The 24048-nt window shown below is 48.2% G+C and overlaps 1 protein-coding gene across 1 annotated transcript; it reads right to left on the reverse strand.

The window, feature by feature from the left end:
- Positions 1-211: 211 nt before the first annotated feature.
- Positions 212-8020, reverse strand: LOC121434291 (protein TCL1B3-like). The gene is made up of 4 exons (XM_041633101.1): positions 7847-8020; positions 2385-2549; positions 812-857; positions 212-267 (listed from the first exon to the last, which is right to left on the reverse strand). The coding sequence occupies exons 1-4, from the start codon at positions 8018-8020 to the stop codon at positions 212-214; spliced, it is 441 nt and encodes a 146-aa protein (XP_041489035.1).
- Positions 8021-24048: the final 16028 nt, after the last annotated feature.

Here is a 24048-nt window from a genome sequence, read left to right on the forward strand (position 1 = left end):
CTAGAGGCATCTCCAGATCAGAGCCACCTGAGGGGCATGCTGTCCTGGGAGCCCAGGAAAGGGATTCAGAGGAGGAGAGGTCTTTAGAAGGGCCATCAGTGAAGTCAGCATCAGAGGCCCAAAGGGAGCAAGAAAGCTGCAGCTGTACGCAGCCAGGGAGAAGGCTCAGGACACAGGCAGGCCGGGCTTGCAGAAGCAGTTCCTCTGAAGTTCAGCTCTTATCAGGGTTGGAGGGATAGATAAGCAGGGGAGCCTCAGACTCGGCACCTAGGGAACAAGCAGAGGAGTAGATGCATAAAACCTTCACAGAGAGTACAAGGGGCAGGAGTCCGGAGGGCTACCAAGACCTAGAGAAGACCCAGGAGGTCTAGTGAATCCCTGCAGAACTGGGTGCTGGACCCAAAGACTGTGCCCCAGCCAGTCCAGCTCCAGCTCTGCCCATGAGCTGCTACCAAGCTGAAGGAGATGCCCACTGTAGGTCTTCCTGGGCCTACACCACAGAGCACTCTGGTGTGAATCAACTTGAGAGGTTCTAGTCTGATCACTGCTATCCCGGTGCTCTGTGGTCTGAGAACCTGCATTCCCACACCCCAAGCCTGTGTGCTTAGCTGTGAAGTGGAACCCCGATCATGCGGCATTGTTTCCATGCTGGGAGGTGACTCCGATCCAGTGAGGTCCTGTGCTTACTGTCAGCTCACAGTGCTTATGTCCAAAGGAGAAGGGTGACAGGTAGCCACACAAGGAACACTCAGGAAGAGTGACCAGCACTATCTTCCTATATAGAGGGAAAGCCTGCTGCTGTCAGTCTTACCGACATAGCCGTCCAGCTTTAGGACCAGTTGCTCTAGGGAGCCAGACTGCAAGAGAGGGAACTGCCATCAGGATCGATCCTAGGTGACACACATCTAGCCAGCTCTAAGATCCTTTTCAGACTTAAGGTAGCAGAAAGGGGCAAGGGGATCTGGTCTGTGAATTCTGTAGCCAGAGGGAAGTATTACTTCCACACATGCTCCACTGGGCAGAGGTCCCCAGTGTGTGCTTGGAGGCATTCTCTCCCTCCCTCTGTCCTACCCTCCATAGGATTAATAACTTCCTCCTGAGTAGGGAGGCAAATAACAAAAACATCTTCAAGGACTCCCTGAAACTGACCAGGGGAAGTGGAGCCAAGCAGCAAAGACACTCGGACAAGAGAAGCCACTCAGGAAAGTAGAAACCAGCCAAGCTGTCTGGAAGTTTTAAACCGCCTAAGGCACCTGGAATGAATGCTCTCCAACCTATTGAGCTGCCTGCAGGCTGTGTAGTGTGCTCCGGGGTCCCAGCTTTTGTGAGCGACCGGTCTGTCACCCATGCTGGAGTGGACCTTGGTGATGCAGCTGCCTTTGAGTCATTTCTGCCCCTGTGTTCCCTCACCTATATTCCTGTAAGGAACCCCAGTAAGACTCATTGATTCACCAAGATGAACTTTTTGGTTCATTGAGGGTTCCCTATCTAGGGTGAATAGACTAGTCCCAGGAAAAGGTTTGTCACACAACAACCCCCCCCCCCCAAATCCTCCACTAAAAATGAACCCTGTTAGAGCCCTTGAAGGAAGATTTGAATGAGAGGTTAGAATTTCCCTGGGGAGAGCTGTCCCAACCCCCACCCCCGCCCCATCAGCTGCAGCACTCAGGAGAGTGGCCCCTATACCACACCTGGGCAACAGAGCAGAGCTGGCCATGAAGGTGTAGGTGTGAGAGAGCTGACCCTGAGGACCCAAAAGCAGGAGAGCTGGCCCGCCCTTTCCTCATCCCTGCAAGCGGTGAACTCACCAGGACAATGCAGGAGCGCTCCCCCTAGTGGTGAGGACAAAGGAAAACTGGCAAGCTGACGAAGCCTGCAACTACCCAGGCTCGGAACAAGGGGTCTGTTTTGGCTCACCCCAACATCCACCCTATCTGTGATCTGCTGGAGCACATAAAGGGTCCTGCAGACCCAAAGCTGCAGGATTTCCACAACACATGGTTTAATAGCAGGATAACTCAGTGAGGGCTCAACATGGATGGTGTAGCAGAAACCAGACCAATGACTCTGCAGTGAACACTCACAAGGAAAGATATGTGGACGAAAGATATGTGTGTCACACTGCAGCTTCCAGGAGGAGATTGATTCCCCCCCGCCTTTCTCTTTTTTCTCTTAAATTTTATTTTGAGGGGAAGGTTACAAGGGCTGAGGATGGATACAAAGGAATGGGGAATGAATGGGATGAAGATACATGATGTAAAAGACAAAGAATAAATGAAGGAGAGAAAAATAAAGAAACCTCCCTGGGGGTGAGACAGGATGACCCCCCCCCCACACACACACACACCGACCACAGCTTTTGCCATGAGGTATAAAACACTTACCTGGATGTGCTGCTCTAATTTCCAGAGATTGTTATCTGATCCCCGGTAAAACATCAAAAATTCTTTCTGCCACATCGTAGGAAGACTGAAAAAACTCAAGGGGATGGGGGGAAAACCCATGATGGGGTTCATCTGACATAAGACGATGGTCATAGAGGTGCCAAACTGAAGGGATAGAGAGGAGAGGGACATTAGGGGCAGATTCCGTCACCCATGCCTGGGTTCTGGCCGAGCATTTTGTGTGCAAATGGCAAGATCAGAGGTATATTGTTCCAACAACCCTAACCACAGCCTTGTCCCCAACACTCAGGTCTTCCCTAGGATGTCTGGTGCTCTTCTGCCCTCATCCCAACTGTGTCCCCAACACGGTAGCCACAGTCTCCAGCCACATAGCGTCTTTCACTGGTACTGGATTTGGGGCTCCAGCTCAGCCATTTCCAGAGTTTTAGAAATTCTCCTTTGAAGTGGGGAGGACCTTGGACTTCCCACAGGGCAGGGAATCCGGACTGCTCTTCAGACTCGAGAGGGAGGGGGAATGGAGTGGGAGGAGGGGGAGAGGAGTGTGGAGAGGGGAAGAGGAGTTGGGGGGAGGGGGAGGGAAATGGGAGGCGGGGAGTAGGCAGAAATTTTTTCAACAAAAAAAATAAATAAATAAAAACATTATGCATTATATACCAGTACTGAACTATTGCCAAGCAAACTATATTAAAAATGTAACAATTATGTTCCAATAAAAAAAAGAATTAAAAAAATCTCCTTTGAAAAAATAAGACATATTGGGAGAGAGTCCAAAAATAAGAATATAGAAATGTAGATTCCAGAAATAAGAATGTAGAAATAAAGAAATAGAAAGTTGTAAGCCTAGGAAAAGGAGAACAGAGCGTCAGCAGCTTTCTCAGCAGCTTCAGGATTAACAATAATAACAGTGGGTTACTTTGCTTTACAACCCATAGCTCTGTCTGTAAGGCCGAAGTGACCCTCTGCAAACTAAGAGTCAGCTTTTAGATAACCCCCGATCCCTCATGACCAGCAACTGATGTGAGCCGAGTTAGCTTTTAAATGATGGGATGTACCTGACTTGTTGGCTGTGCAGTTTCCCATACCCTTCCCTGCTATGCAAAACTGGCAGTAGCAGGGGTTGTGTAGAGCTTTGGCAAACACCATCAGAACGTATCAAAAGACGACAACGGGCTAAATATAAACACTAATTTAAAAAAAAATTGTTAATGAAAATTGTAAAAAAGGCAATTTGTATCACAGTTTTACCTTGAGATTGTAAAAAAGCCTTTTGTTCATGCCCAATGCTTGCTTCTTGCCATTAAAAGGGGCGTTCTAACACAGTCCAGGGACACCGCCTTACAAGTCCATTTCTGGCTGTGGGCTCAGCTAGCTGATAAGCTTTCTGTGCCCCATGGAGATTTATTTTTTTAATTTTTTTTCCTGGAATAACGTTTGCTTCTGGTGTAATAGACTTTGGTGGCCTGTCCCCTATCTTTGCACAACACCCCACCACCACCACCCCTCCCCAACACTGGGGAGCTGACTCCATAGGTTAAGTATGAATTGCCGACATCCATGTTAAAAGCCACGGTCATACATGTGCCGCTAGTGCTGTGGAAAACTGAGACAGGGGGATCACTGGGGTTTCCTGGCTGCCAGTCTAGCTCCAGATTTGGGGAAAGATGCTGACCCAGGGGAATAAGGTGGAGCCTGGTTCACCTGGACATTCAACTCCCCCCCCCCCCGCCCGGCCTGGGGCAATGACTTTACCAAAAGAAATGCAATGTAGTCTTGATGGTGAACTTCATGTGCCTTTAATAAATGCAAAACATAAACCTGAGTCAACATAGAAAGCTACAAAGTGAAAAAAAAAAATCACTCTAGCCAGACATGGTGGTGGCACACACCTTTAATCCCAGCACTCAGGAGACAGAGGCAAGCGGATCTCTGAGTTGGAGGCCAGCCTGGAACACATAGTGAGTACCAAGACAGCCAGGACTGTCACACAGAGAAACCCTGTCTCGAAAAAACAAACAAACACAAAAAGAAAGAAGTTGCTATAAACCATAACCAAATGGCAGACATGGCCACCGAGCAGAAAGCTTGCCAGATTCCCTACCAGTGTCCTCCTGTCTCCCTGAGAAATGCCCGCATTCTTCTTCACTTGTCATGGGGTGGCAGATCACTTCCTTCCTTGTCACCCTGACAAGGTCTCACAAAACCCTCTGTCTGTATTCTGACTTTAGGGTGAGAGGGAAGGGAGCTAGCTACCAAGGGCCTATGCTGACTTGTCTGCTTCTGTAGTAAATAAAGTTTTATTTGAAACTACCATTGTCTCTGGATGCTTCGCACTAAGGTGGCACAGGGAGTGTGCCCAAGTCCTCAGAGCCTGCAAAATGAAACACCTCCCTCTGAGGCCTCTGAAAGGTCTGCTGATCCTTGCTGAGATCACGAGAGAAGATCCTGTCCCAACCTGCAACTGTATGTGGGAACTCACACACACACACACACTCACACACACACACTCACACACACATACACACACTCACACACATACACACACTCACACACACTCACACACATTCACACACACACACTCACACACACACACTCACATACACACACACTCACATACACACACACTCACACACACTCACACACACATACACACTCACACACACACACTCACACACACACTCACACACCACACTCACACACCACACTCACACACACACACACTCACACACACACTCACAAACACACACACTCACAAACACACACACTCACAAACACACACACTCACAAACACACACACTCACAAACACACACACTCACAAACACATTCACACACACACACTCACATACACACACACACACTCACACACACTCACACACACATTCACACACACACACTCACATACACACACTCACACACACTCACACACACTCACACACACTCACACACACACACTCACAAACACACACACTCACACACACACATACACACTCACGCACTCACTCTCACACTCACATGAGAGTGGAATATCTATGAGGTGTGTGTGTGGTGTGTATATGTGCCAGCCTAAGGCCAAAGGAGGCCTCAGGTGTCTGCTCCCTCCCTTATGCCTCTGAAGGAGGGTCTCTGACCACGTCCCCGCAGCCAACAAGGCCCCATGTGGCTTTTTATGTGGCTGCTTGGATCCTAACTCGGGCTCATAGGTTTTGGGTTTTGTTTTTTTTTTTTAAGATTTATTTCTTTGCTTATTTATTGGTGTACTTATTTTAGACAGGATCTCTGTGTAGATAGTTTGGAACTGGCTACCTGGGCCAATCTGGCCTTGAACTTAGAAATGTGTCTGCTTCTGCACTGTGTGTGTGTGTGTGTGTGTGTGTGTGTGTGTGGTGTAATGTAACAATGCAGCCTATATCTTCATACCCTAACAGAGAGAGGGAGGGAGGAAGGGAGGGAGGGAGGAGGGAGAGAGAAAGAACTAGGAGGGAATAAAGGAAGAAAAAAAGGAGACAGAGAAGTACAATGCTGGGCCTGGTGTTGCAACCAAACCATTTAGGAGGCCGAGGCAGGAGGCTCACGAGTTCCCATCCCACCTGAACTACAAAGTGAGTTCAAGCGCCACTCTAGGGGACCCTTCCTGTGGATGTGCCACTTAGCAACAGCTTTCCCTGGGGGTCTCAGCGTCATTTTTTCACTGCAGCCCTCAGATTCCCCTCCCTTTTAAACTCAGCTATTCAAGGAGCTCTTGTGGTTGCTGCACCTGCCCATCTAGACACACTGGGAACCAATAGCTACAGTAACCCAAGTCCACTGGGTTCATTGGATTCAACTGACTACATTTACATTGTAACAGAATTCTTTCCTGGGTCTTTTTTTTTTTTTAACTGTTACCATACTTTACTTGGTATAGGTTTAAAGAAAAATATTTATTATTTGAAGTTTTTTTTAAATATTTATTTATTTATTATGTATACAATATTCTTTCTGCGTTATGCCTGAAGCACTAGACCTCACTACAGATGGTTGTGAACCACTATGTGGTTGCTGGGAATTGAACTCAGGACCTTTGGAAGAACAGGCAATGCTCTTAACCGCTGAGCCATCTCTGGTGCTACAGGTGAATTACCCCTTTGTAAGGTTTCAAACCTGGGACAAACTGAGGTCTATTAACATATCAAAGTCGGCACCAGATGAAGGGAAAAAGGGGAATGAAGAAGGGCAGCCAACTACTCCTAGGTGTGGAGAAGGTGGTTTATTGTTGAAAACAAGGAGAGCAAAGCCAGAGGCAGGGACATCTGGGAGAGTCCAGAGTGAACTTGACTGGGAGCCTGGCCACTTGAGGAGAGGACAGAGAGGAGGGGACTGGGGAGAGGAAATGCCTCCCAAGTTACATGGCCTGGGCCAAGAGACTGGCATAGCCAAAATGGCTGAGTTATATAGGGGCAGGAGAAGGCGCAGGTCCTGGGCTGAAGAGTTCAGTGTTGAGGTGGTGGGGAGGGTAAATCGACCAAACCCCGCAACAGCAGAGACTGAGAGAGGCTGGGAGAACCTAGAGGCCAGCGACCACTTTGACATGTTAATGGGCACCTCAGCCATTTGTCCCAGCTGTAAGACATAACACCCCTTATCCTGGTACCCAGGAGAGTACCCATAGTCTCTGCCACACCGAGACAAGGGCTTTGCCCTCAAGCCACATCCCTGGTCTTTGGGGATCGGTGCTGATACCTAGAGATGCTTTTGCAGAACCACAGAGTATTTTAGCCTCTCAGGTTCAGTCTTCAGAGTGATTCTTTAAGGCACCAGAGTTGCCAGCTTCCCTGGGCATTCAAGCTTGGGAGCACAGCAGCAGATGTGTGGCATTTGCAGAGCAATCAGAAACCAGCGATTCACATTCACATCTGCTCCTTCCAAGTTGTTGGACTTCTACTGGACCTGCCCTTTCTCTGACCTGGAGAACTCCTACTCATCCCACAGATGAGACAGAGGTTTGCAAGAAGGTCGCAACACACAGGTTGGGAACTGGTATCCTAGGGGTTAACAGGGCAAGGCACACCTGGGCTGAACTTGTAGAAAACCAACCCACACTCCTCAGATGCTTGAGATCCAGATCATGTAAAAAGTAACTAAGTCTGGCTAGGAAGCCGGGGCTTCTGGCTCATCTCACCCATGGCCCATCTCCTTAACTATCCTATCTGTAAGCTTTCTCAAAATGCTCCCACTAACTAGGGCCTTTACTGGTAAGTCAGGCCTCAGCACAAGGGCCCCCCCTTCGTCTGTGGATAAGCTTGCATCAGTGAGGCCTCCAAGCAAGGGCTCCTGGGCCTGGTGCACTGGTGAAGACCTGGTTCTGTTCGGAGACTAGTATCAGCTCTTTTCTGATGATAATAACATCGCCCCAACACAAACACTAGCTACCCACAAGATCAGGGTACAGAGCCCCAAAACTCACCCTGAGTAGAGTTGGTTGTAGTGGAAACAGGCCAGGAGTGAAGAACAGACTTGAGACCATCCAGAATCTCTGGTTCTCATCCACATAGAGACCAGGTCTTTGCCGGTTCAGAAACTGTGGGGGCGGGTTCCGAAACTGTGGGGGCAGGCTACTTACAGGAGAAGGAGCAGCCATCTTGAGGAGCCCAGCAAGCTGACTGCTTCCTTAAAACGCAGTCCTGCAAGCGCAGGGTGGAAGTCACCACAGGTTGCAGCTGGGGTGGGAAGAGTAAGGCATGAGAAACGCAGTTCTTCTGCAGCTGGGCCAGGAGCTCTACTCTCTGGAAACAACTGCCAGGCTTCAATAGGTGCCCTGTGTCCTCAAGCTAGGCCTCTTCAGGACTCTCTCCATGTCCCCTGCCCAGACTCCAAGGAATTATTTGGATCACCATCTCCCCAGCAGGTTTCCATCAGGAACCTAGCTGAGCCCCCTGGATCTAGACCAGTGGCTCTCCTCCACCTTCCTAATGCTGTGACTCTTTGATATAGTTCCTCGTGTTGTGGTAAATCACCCCCCCCAGTCATAAAATTCTTTTTGTTGCTAATTCATAACTGCAATTTTGCTAGTGTTGTGAACTGTCAATACTTTGGGAGACAGAGGTTTGCAAGAGGGTCGCAACACACAGGCTGGGAACCGGTATCCTAGGGGTTAACAGGGCAAGCCACACCTGGGCTGAACTTGTAGAAAACCAACCCACACTCCTCAGATGCTTGGGATCCAGATCATGTAAAAAGTAACTAAGTCTGGCTAGGAAGCCGGGGCTTCTGGCTCATCTCACCCATGGCCCATCTCCTTAGTCCAGCTCCTCAGCTTCTCTGAGGCCATAGCAGGCTATGAAAGCAGTCTCGGGATGGCAGCACCCTGTGCTTTTTGAAGACCACAAGCCAGATTCTTTTCATCACCCACCCCGGAACATGCAGAACACCTGTGACATACATGTCAGCCATTTCCCTCTCTCCTTCCCGCGCCCCCCGTCCCTCTTACCTTCCCGTCCTTTCTCTTTCTCTCAGAACTGTCTCATGTAGATCCAGTAGTCCTCAAACCCACTTTGTAGCTGAGGATGACCCTGAGTTCCTGATCCTCCTGCCTCAGCTTCTCTGATGTTGGGTGACATCAGCACGCTCAGTACTATGTGGGGCTAGGGCTTACGCTAGGCCAGTGTTCTGCCAACTGATCTCCCCCTAGCCCCACATCAGGCATTTCCTGGCTAGTTTTATGTCAATTCGATACAGGCTAGCTAGAGTCACCTGAAAGGAGAGAGCCTCCGTTAAGAAAAAGATTCTCTAAGATGGTGCTGTCGGGCATTTTCTTTTTTTTTTTCTTTCTTTATTTATTTATTAAAGGTTTCTGCCTCCTCCCCACCACCACCTCCCATTTCCCTCCCCCTCCCCCGATCAAGTCCCCCTCCCTCATCAGCTCAAAGAGCAATCAGGGTTCCCTGACCTGTGGGAAGTCCAAGGACCACCCACCTCCATCCAGGTCTAGTAAGGTGAGCATCCAAACTGCCTAGGCTCCCCCAAAGCCAGTACGTGCAGTAGGATCAAAAACCCATTGCATTGTTCTTGAGTTCTCAGTAGTCCTCATTGTCCGCTATGTTCAGCAAGTCCGGTTTTATCCCATGCTTTTTCAGACCCAGGCCAGCTGGCCTTAGTGGGTTCCCGATAGAACATCCCCATTGTCTCAGTGTGTGGGTGCACCCCTCGCGGTCCTGAGTTCCTTGCTCGTGCTCTCTCTCCTTCTCCTCCTGATTTGGACCTTGAGATTTCAGTCCTGTGCTCCAATGTGGGTCTCTGTCTCCTTTCATCGCCTGATGAAGGTTAATATTCAGGAGGATGCCTATATGTTTGTCTTTGGATTCACCTTCTTATTTAGCTTCTCTAGGATCATGAATTATAAGCTCAGTGTCCTTTATTTATGGCTAGAAACCAAATATGAGTGAGTACATCCCATGTTCCTCTTTTTGGGTCTGGCTTACCTCACTCAGGATAGTGTTTTCTATTTCCATCCATTTGTATGCAAAATTCAAGAAGTCCTTGTTTTTTACTGCTGAGTAATACTCTAATACATATATATTCCATACTTTCTTCATCCTTTCTTCCATTGAAGGGCATCTAGGTTGTTTCCAGGTTCTGGCTATTACAAACAATGCTGCTATGAACATAGTTGAGCATATACTTTTGTTGTATGATAGGGCCTCTCTTGGGTATATTCCCAAGAGTGGTATTGCTGGGTCCAGGGGTAGGTTGATCCCGAATTTCCTGAGAAACCGCCACACTGCTTTCCAGAGTGGTTGCACAAGTTTGCATTCCCACCAGCAATGGATGAGTGTACCCCTTTCTCCACAACCTCTCCAGCAAAGGCTATCATTGGTGTTTTTTATTTTAGCCATTCTGACAGGTGAAACAAAAAATTGGTTCTTGGAGAAAATCAACAAGATCTACAAACCCCTATCCAAACTAATTAAACGACAGAGAGAGAACACACAAATAAATAAGATCAGAAATGAAAAGGGGGACATAACCACAGACACAGAGGAAATTCAAAGAATCATTAGATCTTACTACAAAAGCCTGTATGCCACAAATCTGGAAAATACAAAAGAAATGGACATTTTTTTAAATAACTACCATATACCAAAGCTAAACCAAGACCAGGTGAATGATCTAAATAGACCTGTTAGTCGTGAAAAATTAGAAATGGTTATTAAAAATCTCCCTTTGAAAAAAAGCCCAGAACCAGATGGTTTCAATGCAGAATTCTACCAGAACTTCCAAGAAGAGCTAATACCTATACTCCTTAATGTATTTCACAATATAGAAACAGAAGAGTCATTGCCAAATTCCTTTTATGAAGCTACAGTTACCCTGATACCAAAACCACACAAAGACCCAACCAAGAAAGAGAATTACAGGCCTATCTCACTCATGAATATCGACGCAAAAAAATTCTCAATAAAATACTGGCAAACCGAATCCAAGAACACATTAGAAAAATTATCCATCATGATCAAGTAGGCTTCATCCCAGAGATGCAGGGCTGGTTCAATATACGCAAATCTATCAATGTAATCCACCATATAAATCAACTGAAAGAAAAAAACCATATGATCATTTCATTAGATGCTGAAAAAGCATTTGACAAAATTCAACACCCCTTTATGATAAAGGTCTTGGAGAGATTAGGGATACAAGGGTCATACCTAAATATAATAAAAGCTATTTACAGCAAGTCGACAGCTAACATTAAATTAAACAGAGAAAAACTCAAAGCCATCCCACTAAAATCAGGAACACGACAAGGATGTCCACTCTCTCCATACCTCTTCAATATAGTGCTTGAAGTTCTAGCAATAGCAATAAGACAACATAAGGGGATCAAGGGGATTCGTATTGGAAAGGAAGAAGTTAATCTTTCGTTATTTGCAGATGATATGATAGTATACATACGCGACCCCAAAAACTCTACCAAAGAACTCCTACAGCTGATAAACACCTTTAGTAATGTGGCAGGATACAAGATCAACTCCAAAAAATCAGTTGCCTTCCTATACACTAAGGATAAGGAAGCAGAGAGGGAAATCAGAGAAGCATAACCTTTCATGATAGCCACAAATAGCATAAAATATCTTGGGGTAACTCTGACCAAGGAAGTGAAAGATCTATTTGACAAGAACTTTAAGTCTTTGAAGAAAGAAATTGAAGAGGACACCAGAAAATGGAAGGACCTCCCTTGCTCTTGGATTGGGAGGATCAACATAGTAAAAATGGCAATTCTACCAAAAGCAATCTATAGATTCAATGCAATCCCCATCAAAATCCCATCAAAATTCTTCACAGATCTGGAGAAGACAATAATCAAATTTATATGGAAAAACAAAAAACCCAGGATAGCCAAAACAATCTTATACAATAAAGGATTGTCTGGAGGCATTACCATCCCTGACTTCAAACTCTATTACAGAGCTACAGTATTGAAAACAGCTTGGTATTGGCATAAAAACAGAGAAGTCGACCAATGGAATCGAATAGAAGACCCTGACTTTAACCCACAAACCTATGAACACCTGATTTTCAATAAAGGAGCTAAAAGTATACAATGGAAAAAAGAGAGCATCTTCAACAAATTGTGCTGGCAAAACTGGATGTCAATCTGTAGAAGAATGAAAATAGATCCATATCTATCACCATGCACAAAACTCAAGTCCAAATGGATTAAAGACCTCAATATCAGTCCGAACACACTGAACCTGATAGAAGAGAAAGTGGGAAGTACTCTACAACACATGGGCACAGGAGACCACTTCCTACGTATAACCCCCAGCAGCACAGACATTAAGGGCCTCATTGAATAAATGGGACCTCCTGAGACTGAGAAGCTTCTGTAAAGCAAAGAACACTGTCACTAAGACAAAAAGGCAACCCACTTACTGGGAGAAGATCTTCACCAACTCCGCAACTGACAAAGGTCTGATCTCCAAAATATATAAAGAACTCAAGAAACTAGACCATAAAAGGCTAATCAACCCAATTATAAAATGGGGCACTGAGCTGAACAGAGAATTCTTAACAGAAGAAGTTCAAATGGCCAAAAGACTCTTAAGGTCATGCTCAACTTCCTTAGCGATCAGGGAAATGCAAATCAAGACAACTTTATGATACCATCTTACACCTGTCAGAAGGTCATTTTCTTAATTAGTAACTGATGGAGAGGGCTCAGGCTATTGTACGTGGAACCAGTTCCCCTCCATGGCCTCTGCACCAGCTCCTGCCTCCAGGTTCTGGCCCTGTTTGAGTTCCTGTCCTGACTTTCTTCAGTGACAGACAGTGACGTAGAAGTGTAAGCAAAATGAACCCTCTTCCAACTGGCTTTTGGTCATGGTGTTTCATCGCGGCAGTAGTAACCCTAACACACTCTGCACTGCATCTTTAGATGAGAGATGAAGACCCCGTTTCACAGATGAAGAAACCGAAGCATGAATGGTGTGGCATGACTGAGGTGGGGGGCAGTGGGAAACCGTCACTTACCTGTGCTTGGCTCTGGCACTTTGCTGCCAATCTTAACTGAGTCCCGAGAGTTGCTGGGGGCCTGAGAGGAAGGATGTGCACAGAAATCGGGTCTTTTGTCCTCTAACTAGTCTTTCCACATCATGGCTGACAGGTGGCAATATACCCCGGCCAACTTGCCCCTCTCTGCTACCCGGCATGGGAAAATTTTGAGATGTAACTCTCTCCATAGTACTTGCTTCTCTTAACCCAGGGATGAGCTCTGCCCAGCAATGCTGTCCTCTCCCAGCAGGGGGAGCCCTTCCCAAGACCCAGGCACTGAGTACAGGTGTATCAGTCGGTGTGGGGTGATTCCAGACCACAGACAGGAGGCGCTGTGTTGGCCTTGGGAGACTGAGGGAAAACGCTGTGCTGCCCCCACACCTCGCTCAGCCACTCCAGCGTACAATGCCAGAACGCCAGGCAGACATGAGGTAGAGAGCCTAAAGCAGCAAGGCCTGGTTGGACTTGGGGCTGAGGAAGCAGCTGCAAATGAGGAGGCAGAGAGGAAACTCACGGAGTTTAGAGACCACGCAATGATGCAGTGCCACGGGGTTCTGTGGCAAAGGCTCAGACAGTGGCCTTGCGCTCGCTCTCAGGGTAAGGAAATGCTAATTCCAGCCGAAGGAGGGGCAAGGTCGGCTTGTGCGTGCAGGAGTGGACACACTGACCAGGGTGGTTAGGCTAGCTAACTAGATGATGCTGCCCGGGGAAAGGACTAGCTGAAGACACCGTGGAGCACTCCACAGATGAGACCCTCCCATCCATGGGCTTATTTCAGGAAATCAGCCCAAGCGAGCAGGAAGATGGAAGAAAACCCAGCCTGTCTGCAAAACCCAGAAAGAGGATTTGGGCACTTTTTGCCTTTTCTGGGGCATTAAAGATGTGCTCCGTTTTCAGGGTTTTATTGTCTCTAGCTGGGTTTAATGAGAATGTGCCCCATTAGGCTAAGATATTTGCACACTCAGTCCCAAGGAGGTGGAACTATTTGGGAAGGCTTAGGGGGTGTGACCTCGCTGGAGGACGCAGTCACTGGGGACAGGAGTTGAGAGTGGAGACCTCATTATTTCCGGTTCTTGCTTGCTGTTGAAGAGGTGAGTTCTCAGCCTCTGATCCTGCAGCCATGCTGTCCTGTCACGGTGTTTTATCAGAGTAACAGAAAGGGACTAATACATCTGGATATCCAGGCAGCTTAGTGCTATTACTATGCCAGGGCCTTCTCTGCTGTACAGTGTTGTCGTTTCCATGGTAAATCTGGAAGCGTGCACACCCATGTCTGCCTCTACTCTGTTTCTGTTCCAGGAGAGCATTGCGCCTACTTTTGAGCTGACACTTCAGTCTGTAACAACTATAGCTTTAAAACGGGTCTTGACAACTTAGCATTACCCTCCTCCCCAAGGTTTGCTGCTCTTCTAGATCGCCTATTGTCATGGCCAGATTTACCTGTCAACTTAGAGAGAGTTTACGTTTAAGTCAGTGAACTCTGGGTAAAGCAGATTGGCTTCCTTAATGTGGGTGGGCCTCATCTGATTGGAACAGAAAGATGGTCCTCAGGCTGGGGAGATGACTCAGTGAGGAATGGTGCTTGCCACTCATCATGAAGACTCAAGATAGATTCCTAGGCCCCACATAATAGAAAGAGAAGACCAGCTCCCACAGGTTGTCCTCTGATCTCCACAGGTACACACACACACACACCAGGATGGATGTGACAGAGCCCAGCCCACTGTGGGTGGTGCCACTCCTGGGCTAGCGGTCCTGGGTATAAGAAAGCAGGCTGAGCAAGCCATAAGGAGCAAGCCAGGAAGCAGTGTTCCTCCTTGTCCTCTGCTTCAGTTCCTGCCTCCAGGTTCCTGCCTCGATCTCCACCCTGGCTTCCTTCAGTGATGGAGTGTGTCCTGTAAGCCAATAGACCCTTTCCTTCCCCCAAGTGGCTTTTGGTCCATCTTTTTGTGACAGCAATGCAAAGCAAAGAGGAGACTCCCAGGGCCGGAAAGAGCCTTCACCGTGGACCCTCACCTTTAACCATCTTGAGTGTGGAACACTCACTGCAGGTCTGGATTTGATCTACCATCGTGTGTGCTAACTCCTTATCCCAAATCCGTCTGCAGTCCCAGACGACACATCCGCTCTGCTGCTCTGGAGAAGGCTGACTGATCGAGGTAGCCTCTTTGACTTGCACTTCCAAGTTAATTTAGGCTACCCGCAGCCCCAAAGTCTGTTGGGATTCTGATATGCATAATCAGAATTTCTGGGTTCGATGTGGAAAGAATTAAGAAGTCCGCCATGTTGGAACTAACTCGCGTGTCCCTGTGTTTCAGGTTGTCTTTAATTTTATTCTGGGGTTTTGTGCTGTTTATTTTTAGGTTTCTAGAGTCATGCCACTTTAAACATTGCTTTTTAAAATTCTGTATTGTGTGGTACATCTAAAAAGATCGATGTGGTCTGATGAGAATGGCCCCCTAAGCTCATATATTTGGAAGTTTGGTCCTCCGTTGCTGAAACTGTTTGGGGAGGGTTAGGAAGTGTGGCCTTGTTGGAGGAGGCGTGTCACTCAGGGCAGGATTTGGGGTTTCAAATGTCCCCACCATTCTCAGCTAGCTCTTGGCTTGACTTCAAGGCGTAAGCTCTCAGCTACTGTTTGGCTCTGGGCCTGCCTGTCTGCCACGCTCCCCTCCATGGTGTCATAGACTAACCCTCATGAACCATGAGACCCAACCATGAGTCCCAAATTAAGTGCCTTCTTTCCCAAGTTGCTATGGTCATGGTGTTTTAACACAGCAATAGAAAAGCAACTAAGATAATAGACACAGAAATATTTGTCCCTGGTCCTGTTTCCAGAGAACTGAGTTTACTCACTTTAACCATTGTGTCCTGCTGTTTGGGGACAGATGCTCTGTATCTTCAGTGATTCCTAGCGTTCTCTCTCTCTCTTCTTATACATTTGCATCAGCTACAACAACCACAGGGGTGTAGCAGAGCCAGTCAAGCTGCTTCGTTGAAAGTTGGGTCTATTTCAGAAGGAAATATTTTTTATGCAGAAAGGATATTAAAATTAGAATTTTCCCCTTGAATTGTAAGAGAATTCTTACAATTGTAAAACAGCTAATAGCTTAAACACAGACAAAAGAGTCTCCCTGTGGCCTGGCCTACAGCCCTTGCCTGCCTGCCCGTAGGACACTACTTCCCCACGCCTCCCAATCGCCCTCATCCTAATGCCCACGTGAGCCCTTCTTTTCTTCACCCTCTGCCCCCAACACGCTGAATCCTCTTCTGGCTCCTGGTTTGAACTTCAGCCAAATAGGTGCTGCCCAGTCTTAGCCTTGCAGTTTGGACTATTGGGTACAGACTGCAGGCCCGGGATCAGCCTGGCCTCCCCACTCACACTTCCTCCTGGTGAGACCCGGGAGCCAGCCAAGATCCTGACACTACGCCCAGGATAAGCCCTCCTGCTCCAGGGTAAGATGGTCTACAACCAAATCCAGTGGACCACGCTTTCTTCATCAGCACAGGGCCTATCCTGCCCTTGTGGATGGTGACCTCTGCATCATCAGACTAGAACCTTGACTTCCTCCTTGCTCTGGTGAGAGGGGACTAAGGTGGACAGAGCTGGACTCGTTTTGTGTGGCTGGGGGAAGACCCTGGGCCATTCCTTCTTCCCCAGGCTTGAAAAGACAGAGAGGGGATCTCTAGAACAGTTTTGGCGTTTCCCATTTTCCAGTGAGTTAGAAAACCCAGGCTTCAGTATCCAGCCTCAGAGAGGCGCCCTTGCCTCCTCTCCCATCGTTAACTCTCCGTATCCTTTCACTCAGACTTCCATTAAAGCACTGGTTTCCTCCCTAGCTGTGCTACCCTGAGCATACCCAAGCTTGACTGACCTACAAAGCTAAGCAGGCCTGGGCCTGCTTAGTACTTCCTTGGGGAGCCTCCTAGTGGTGGGTGGGTTTCTATCACCTGGGCAGCTTCCCAGGCGGTGTATATTTCCACCGGACTGGTTTCCAGAAGGCACTGACCTTATCACCCAGGTACTTAAGAGCATGTAGGTTTGCTGTCCGTCGCAAAGCCTGAGTCCAGGCCTTAGCTCAGGCATTTGTTCCGTGACCTTGATCTTATAACATGACTTTCTAAGCTTCCTGCTTCTCAATTGTAACACAGCCATGTTGCCTGCCTTAGTTGGCTGATATGTATAGACCTGGGCCACCATTTGAGAGCTGTGTCTGGGGAGGACAGCTACTCCTACAGTGACATTTTGTGGGGCTTGATACAGAGTCTCTCTCTATAGTCCTGGCTGTCCTGCAACACATTCTGTAGACCAAGCTGGCCTCAAATTCACAGAGATCCACCTGCCTCTGCCTCCCAACTGCTGGGATTTAAAGGTGCATGCCACTCCATAGCTCAAGTGACAATTTATTTAATGGGGGGGGACAAAGACTATCTCTGTGTCCCCAAAAGCAAACCAGCCTCGGAAGCACTGAAAGAACCCTGTAAACACTGGTTGGAATAAGATTTCCTTCAGTTAAAATATTTCCTAGTTCTAATCCATTCCAGCCAAGTCCACCACGAGCCCAGAGGTGTGCTAGAAAGAGAATTCATTCAGAGACTCCCTTCTTGCCAAGACATCGTAAAACAATGAGCTCAGACATTAGAAGTGTTCACAGCCAATGCCCTGGGTATTAGCTAACTCTGTGGAAGGAGAGATCAGAGAGTGCCAAAGAGACAAAGGATCTCTTAACACAGATGCTCCCCATGTCTCCGTAATTGTCCTATCCTCCTTTATATCACTGCCTTGTATTGGGGGCTATTTAGGTTAGCAGAGTTGCCCAAATGAGAGGCACAATCTGATTGGTCAGGAAGCTACCCTCACGGCTGATGGCCTTTCCTGATTTGGGTACACATTTTCTTCAGCCTACACGCAGGCCTCTGCAGCTCGGCTCCACAGCATCTCCCTTTGGCTCCTTGGACTGTGGTCGGAAATGGTTCTTCATTTAATCCATCAGAACGACTCAGAAGGAAGTTCTTGTCTTTAAGTGGGTCACCGAAGCCCAGTGGCCAGCCACCTTCTTATACTGAAGAAACTGGTTCTTTGCAGCAAGCAAAGGCTGGGAGGAGAGTAGAGAGGTCAATGGAGCTGCATGCTGACCCTGGGGATGGGTCTATGCTCTTAACATCATTTTGAGATAAAGAACTGAGGCTCTGACGGTGGCTGTCCCTTAACAAAGGCCACAAGACACCTAGCGGAGGGGCTAGAATCTGAATTCCAGTACCAACTTCCAAGTTCCAGCTTCTGCCACTGCCCCACAGGTGCATGCAGATGAGCTGGGAATGCCACCCACTCATTGCCAGGGACAAGTCATCCTGGCAGCCCATGCAGGGCATCTGGGACTGGATCAACAACTCCAAAACCATGATGGGAAGTGCCGTACCTCAACTCAAGCCCTTTAGGACCCCCATTTCACATAAGAGCATGCTGGGGATGAAACGGTTGCAAAATGTAAGAAACAGAATATTTGTCACACAAAGCTTTAGCCAGAGGTGCTTGGGACTCTCAGGGATGTGAGCTGACAAGCTTGGCTCGCTGGAAGTGGAAGTGTTAAGCCACCTCTCCCTCCTCATTATTCATACAGATACCATGAGAGTCCTCTTCCCTTCGGAATAAGCCTGTCCAGCACCATGATTCCATGGTCAAATTCAACATAATACATAGTTTACTGGGTCTAGAGCCACACCCAAATTCAACTCTGCTATATCTTAGCTATGTGAACATCTACAAGCCTCTGACCAGCCAACCATCTATAGTTCTTTTGTGTGGGTAGACATGTTGGGAGCATGCACTTGTGTCTGCAGGCGCACATGCATGTATGGGCCATCTTGGTGTTCCTCGGGTGCCAGCCACCATCGGTTTTGAAATAAAGTTTCTCATTGGTTTGGGACTCACTGAGTAGGCTTGAATGGCTAGTCAGGTAGCTATGGGGATCTGTCTCTGCCTTTCCAGATCTGAGATTACACGCATGTGCTACCCACTCTGCTTTTCAAGTGAGTGCTTGGGATCGAACTAGGTCCACTTGGTTAACGGGCCCATCTCCCCAACCTCCTTTGATGAGTATTCTACCTGCCATGTATAGTTTGGAGACACCAATGCCAAGGCTGAGGACACAGCCTGGCACTGGAAATACCCTGTGGGCACTATTGATGGCTACTGTGCTGGCTTGCTCTCCAGGGCCAGATATTGCAGAGAAGGCTAGAAGCACCATCCCTCTGGTTGGCCACTGTACACAGCACCTTATGTTTCTGTTGACTTACCATGTCTCAAGCCTCTCCTGAAGCTGCACCCCCGATGGTCCCCAGTTGAGCCCTTCTGATGGTGTGAACCACAGTTTTACCCTGCATTTGCCATGCTGACCCAGCTGCAGCATGCTATAGTGCCACTTCCCCTCTCTCCCACCATCTTCGGTTTCCCATTGGTTTCCATGTCTCTTGTTGCTTTTGCTTGGTATTATGAGATGAGAGTCTTACTGTATAGCCCAGGCTGGCTTGAATTCCAGATCCTCCTGCCTCCGTTCCCTATGTTCTGGGGCTACACTTTTGACAATAGTGTTCATTTTTCCCACCCATTTGCCTCTCTCATTAGAGATCTGGGTGTTTAGTCCATGATCTGGGGTAGCCATAGACTCCTCTAGGAACAGAGCGAAAGCCATACACTCAATAGCTGTCCATTTTTAGCCACCAAACTGGACTCACTATCATGTGAGAAGGTCAGTAAGGTTCTTGCAATGTTCCCATTCTTGTGCTACAGGAACCTTGGGGCATGAACAGGGGCAGGGGCCAAGCAGAAGCAAATGACTACCAGTGTCCTAATGTACACAGGCCTATGACAGTCCTGTCTCCCGTGACCTGCTGTGCCTAACTTCACAGAAGTTAGGAATTTCTCTTCAAGCAGCTCTGAGTCCAGCCCTATCACGATGCAGACACAGGGATGGATTAAGGCCTCCAATGGCCTTATTGGAGAATTCAATAAGTCCAATCCAGTAATCATGATGACCGCCATGACATCAGATAACGTGGTCCAAACCTTACCCACACCATAGAGTCAGATACTGTAATCCAATCTTTATCCAAACCATAGGGTCAGATAATGCCGTCGAAAATTTATCTATACACAGTGTCAGTTAATGTGGTACACACTTTATCCACACCATAGAGTCAGATAATGAGGTCCAAACCTTATCCATATTATTGAGTCAGATAATGTGGTCCAGGCCTAATCCACACCACAGCATCTCCACCACAGATGACCCAGCCTAATAGTATCAATGCAGGAGGTACCTTCCTACATGAGCCCAGTCCCATACACAAACGCCTACATACACACCTGCACACACACAAACACCCCCACATGCCTGTGAGCATGCACACACAGATGCACACCACGGGGGTAACACAGACTTTTCTTCTGGGCTTAACCCTTCCACAGCTTCCTGGCTTCCTATATCCCCAAGATGCAAGAGAAGGCCTAGAAATGTTCAGGCCCAGCTTCATCTCCTCTCAAAGCATGAGACTGAAGCCTGTGTTCTATGTAAACATATAAGAGTATCCACGGAGCCCGTGGGCCACCTGCCCCTGCCAGAATAGCTGTGGATGCAGCCCGACCCCAAATCGTCGATTTACTTAAAACATCATAAGATTTTTCTTTGGTGATTTTTTAAAAAAAAAAATAACTCGATCATGTAGTTTTTGAGCATGGATTCTGCGAAAGACAGAACTGCATCACAATATCAAAAGGCTCGTGCTTTCAAAGCACTGCCAAGTGGTGTAAAACCACCCTGCATGGCAGGGGGCGGCAATCCTGTGTCTTGGGTCAGGTGTCAACGCCCAGGAACTGTCTCCACGTGTTATTGCTTCATTTCTCTTCCTTTTGTCCAATCACCTCCATGTAAGGGTGTTCTCCAGACTATAGATATTTCAAGGAGCCATCTCTTCTGCCAACCCCCATGTTGAAGTGAGCCAGTCTCGGCTGATAAGAAGCATGCCAAGAGATTTCAAAACCTAAAATCTAATCCCAAACGCAACAACACCAACAGTCCCTGTGGTCCTTACTGGCTTCCACTCGCCTTCAGTCACTGCTTTGTGCTGGATGTGGGGCTGACCCTGCCCTGCAGATAGATAGGTAGGTAGGTAGGTAGATCCATAGACAGACAGACAGACAGACAGACAGACAGACAGACCAATCCCTCCCTGACTCCCTCTGTCCATTCCAGTGAGGGTGCCGAAGATTGGTAAAAGTCACTCATGTGATTCTAAATGGTGAGAGATGTCATCGGCTGGAGGGTGACGGATAGGGGAAGTTTCATCTCAGTCCATGTGTCCAAGTAACAGCTTTTGGAGGAGAGTGTTCAAGCAAGGGGACCTCTGTGTTAGGAAACTATCAGTTTCATGACCAGGGATCAACATTCCCAGGTGACAGGAAGAGTATGAGACTGTCCAGGACAAACCTGGAGAGACAGAAAGGCTGATAGCGGGGAGAGTGACCTTACAAGAGATGCGGCGTGGCCCACCCTCTGCAAACCTGGAGAGACAGAAAGGCTGATAGCAGGGAAAGTGACCTTACAAGAGATGCGGCGTGGCCCACCCTCTGCAAACCTGGAGAGACAGAAAGGCTGATAGACAGTGGGAAGAGTGACCTTACAGAAGATGTGGTATGGCTCAACCTCCGCTGTGCACCTTGTGGTCTGCTACTCCCCGGATGGACATCCCCGAGCCTTGACTCTCATCTTGCAGCTTCTTTTAATCAGCTCGAAGAAGAGGGTGAGAAACTAGATCTGGAATGGCAGCTTGCGCTCCCTGCCACGAATGTATATGGGAAACTCTCTGAATAACACGCGAAACAATTACTCAGGCCGATGAAACGCCTTTATTCCTCTCCTTGACAGCCAGCACCTCGGAAAGCGTTTCCAGCCTCTGACCTCCACAGAGACATACGCAGTGTTTTGCATCTCTAGATGTAGACTCGAGGATAAAGCAAAGCAGCTCCCGTTCTGATAATGAGCTTCCGATTTTTGGCAGGGCCGTAGAGTTACAGGGCTGGGGGAGGACGGAGGCAGAGAACATCAAGAGCCATTCCAGGAAAGTGCATCTGAGAACTGTAAGGAAAAGTTATTTCAAAGTCAGGGCGAGTGAGACGTGGAGCTGACCCAGTTACTGAGATGATGTGGGGTTCCCTGGGGGAAGCGAACTGTCATACAGCCCTGAACAGGAGATGGGGCTACAAGCGAGATCAGAGTCTGGGTTCCTGGCTAAGAGTCCATTCATTGTTTCCTTGCTCACTTGATACGCACACAGGTGTCGAGCAAGCACAGTGAATCACGTCCTGTGTAGACACTGCTGTATGAGCTGGCGGGAAATCATACTTTGGGAAGAGGTGTGCGTGGGTGCGTGCATGTGTATGGCTAGAAAGGAATTCTCGGCTTAGGGAACAGCATTTGCAAAGACAAATGACAGGCTCAGGTTGTGGCTAGGAGCTCTATGGAGTTGAATCACACACTGTGATGTCGGGCAGGCTGCCTCTAAAGTGGCTCCCCGTGCCTCCCAAAGGTCATACTTCGGTATGTCCCCTCGGTTGAGTAGTTGAACATGGGTGTGGCTGGGACTTGAGTCTAACCCGCCAAATACAGGATTCCTGGTTCAGAGCAGCCATGAGACAGGATGCTCAGGTTCCTGTCACATGACTGTGTCACAGGAGATCTTGGTGCCCACTGGACACCATCTCATTCCTTTGCTCGTGTTGAAGAATCAAGGGGCCTAGGAAGAAATCTCTAGCAAGACGCGTGGACAGCCTCTGCCCACAGATGCAGGGAATGAGGGGCGCTCTCCCGCATGCACTGCAAGACGTGCGGACAGCCTCTGCCCACAGATGCAGGGAATGAGGAGAGTTCTCCTGCATACATGCACCGCAAGACGTGTGGACAGCCTCTGCCCACAGATGCAGGGAATGAGGGGTGCTCTCCCGCATGCACCAATGAACGAATGCTGCCAACAGTAGCACGATAAGCTTGAAACCCATGACCCCCCCCCCCCCAGCCAGGCGTTTAGATGGGATCGGAAGCCTGACCTGTAACTTGTCAAGCCCTCGCTTCTGAGCAACTTGATCACATGGCATTGTCTTAAGCTCCCGTGGTCAAAGGATCACTACTCCATAGCCACAGTGACAGATGACAGGTGAGGGGCGGGGTGAGAGATGTGGACCAACAGTGAATAAATTACAGGCCACAGGAGGAGGTTTAGCTCCATGACCTCATGGTCTCGGGTATGCTACTTATCCACCTAGGACCTCTTTAAATAGGACGAGATGATCTCAGAGGTAAACACAGAACCTATCAGTGAGTCAGAATTCCAGGGCGGACAGGAGAGCGCAATACTCTACTCACACTGGTAAAAGAGAAGTCATGTCCCCAGGAGCCACCTGGCCTGACCTCACTTGTTTCTCAGGGTCAAAGGCTGGACATGGCCTTGTCAGTGGAGACAGAACCCTGCTTATAAGTATAGCATGTGAGACCTGCAATTTGAGAAATTTTCAGCACTGAAACAAAGCAGCAAAGAGCGTGGGCTAAACAGACTCATTCCGCCTGGCTCGACAGCCAACACACACCCACGCGTGTGTGACTCTCCACAGCTCACTCCATGCAAACAAAGCCAGCTTGTGTTTGCTGGGTCCTTGGTCTCCGTAATTAGGATTGGAGAGGCCCTCAGGGAAAAACTCTGTCCCCAAAATATCCTTCCCCGCTCATTGTCTCTCCATTGCGACATTGTTCCTTGGGGTCTTAAGCATGATCTAGAGGAAGTGTCTCCCCAAAAAGAATGTGTGTAGGTCTTCCTTGAGGATCTTGTTAAGATGCAGAATCGGGTTCAGCAAGCTGGGACAGGGGTTGAGACTACTGGTTCTGTGGTTCTGATGATTCAGTGACACCAATGCAGGTGACCTGGGCACTATGAGAAACAAGGTGGCCACATGTTGACTGAAACCTTCAGGTAGCTTTTGTCATTCTTCCCAGAGCCCAGGTTGCACTTCAGGCCAAGCAAAGCAGCATCGTTGAAGATAGGGCCAGGATTGTTCTAGCACCCAGGACA

Source organism: Microtus oregoni, unplaced genomic scaffold (assembly GCF_018167655.1).
Source record: "Microtus oregoni isolate MIOR12 unplaced genomic scaffold, Mior012 000043F_ref0000047, whole genome shotgun sequence".
Lineage (NCBI taxonomy): Eukaryota > Metazoa > Chordata > Mammalia > Rodentia > Cricetidae > Microtus > Microtus oregoni.

Excerpts from the sequence above, each read along its gene's own strand:
- LOC121434291 (XM_041633101.1), bottom strand. The coding sequence starts at position 8,020 with ATGGCTGCTCCTTCTCCTGTAAGTAGCCTGCCCCCACAGTTTCGGAAC. Across the intron at positions 2,550-7,846 it reads TACAACCAACTCTACTCAGG|TTTGGCACCTCTATGACCAT; the intron begins GTGAGTTTTGGG and ends CTATCCCTTCAG. Across the intron at positions 268-811 it reads AAAGCTGGACGGCTATGTCG|GTGCCGAGTCTGAGGCTCCC; the intron begins GTAAGACTGACA and ends CTTGTTCCCTAG.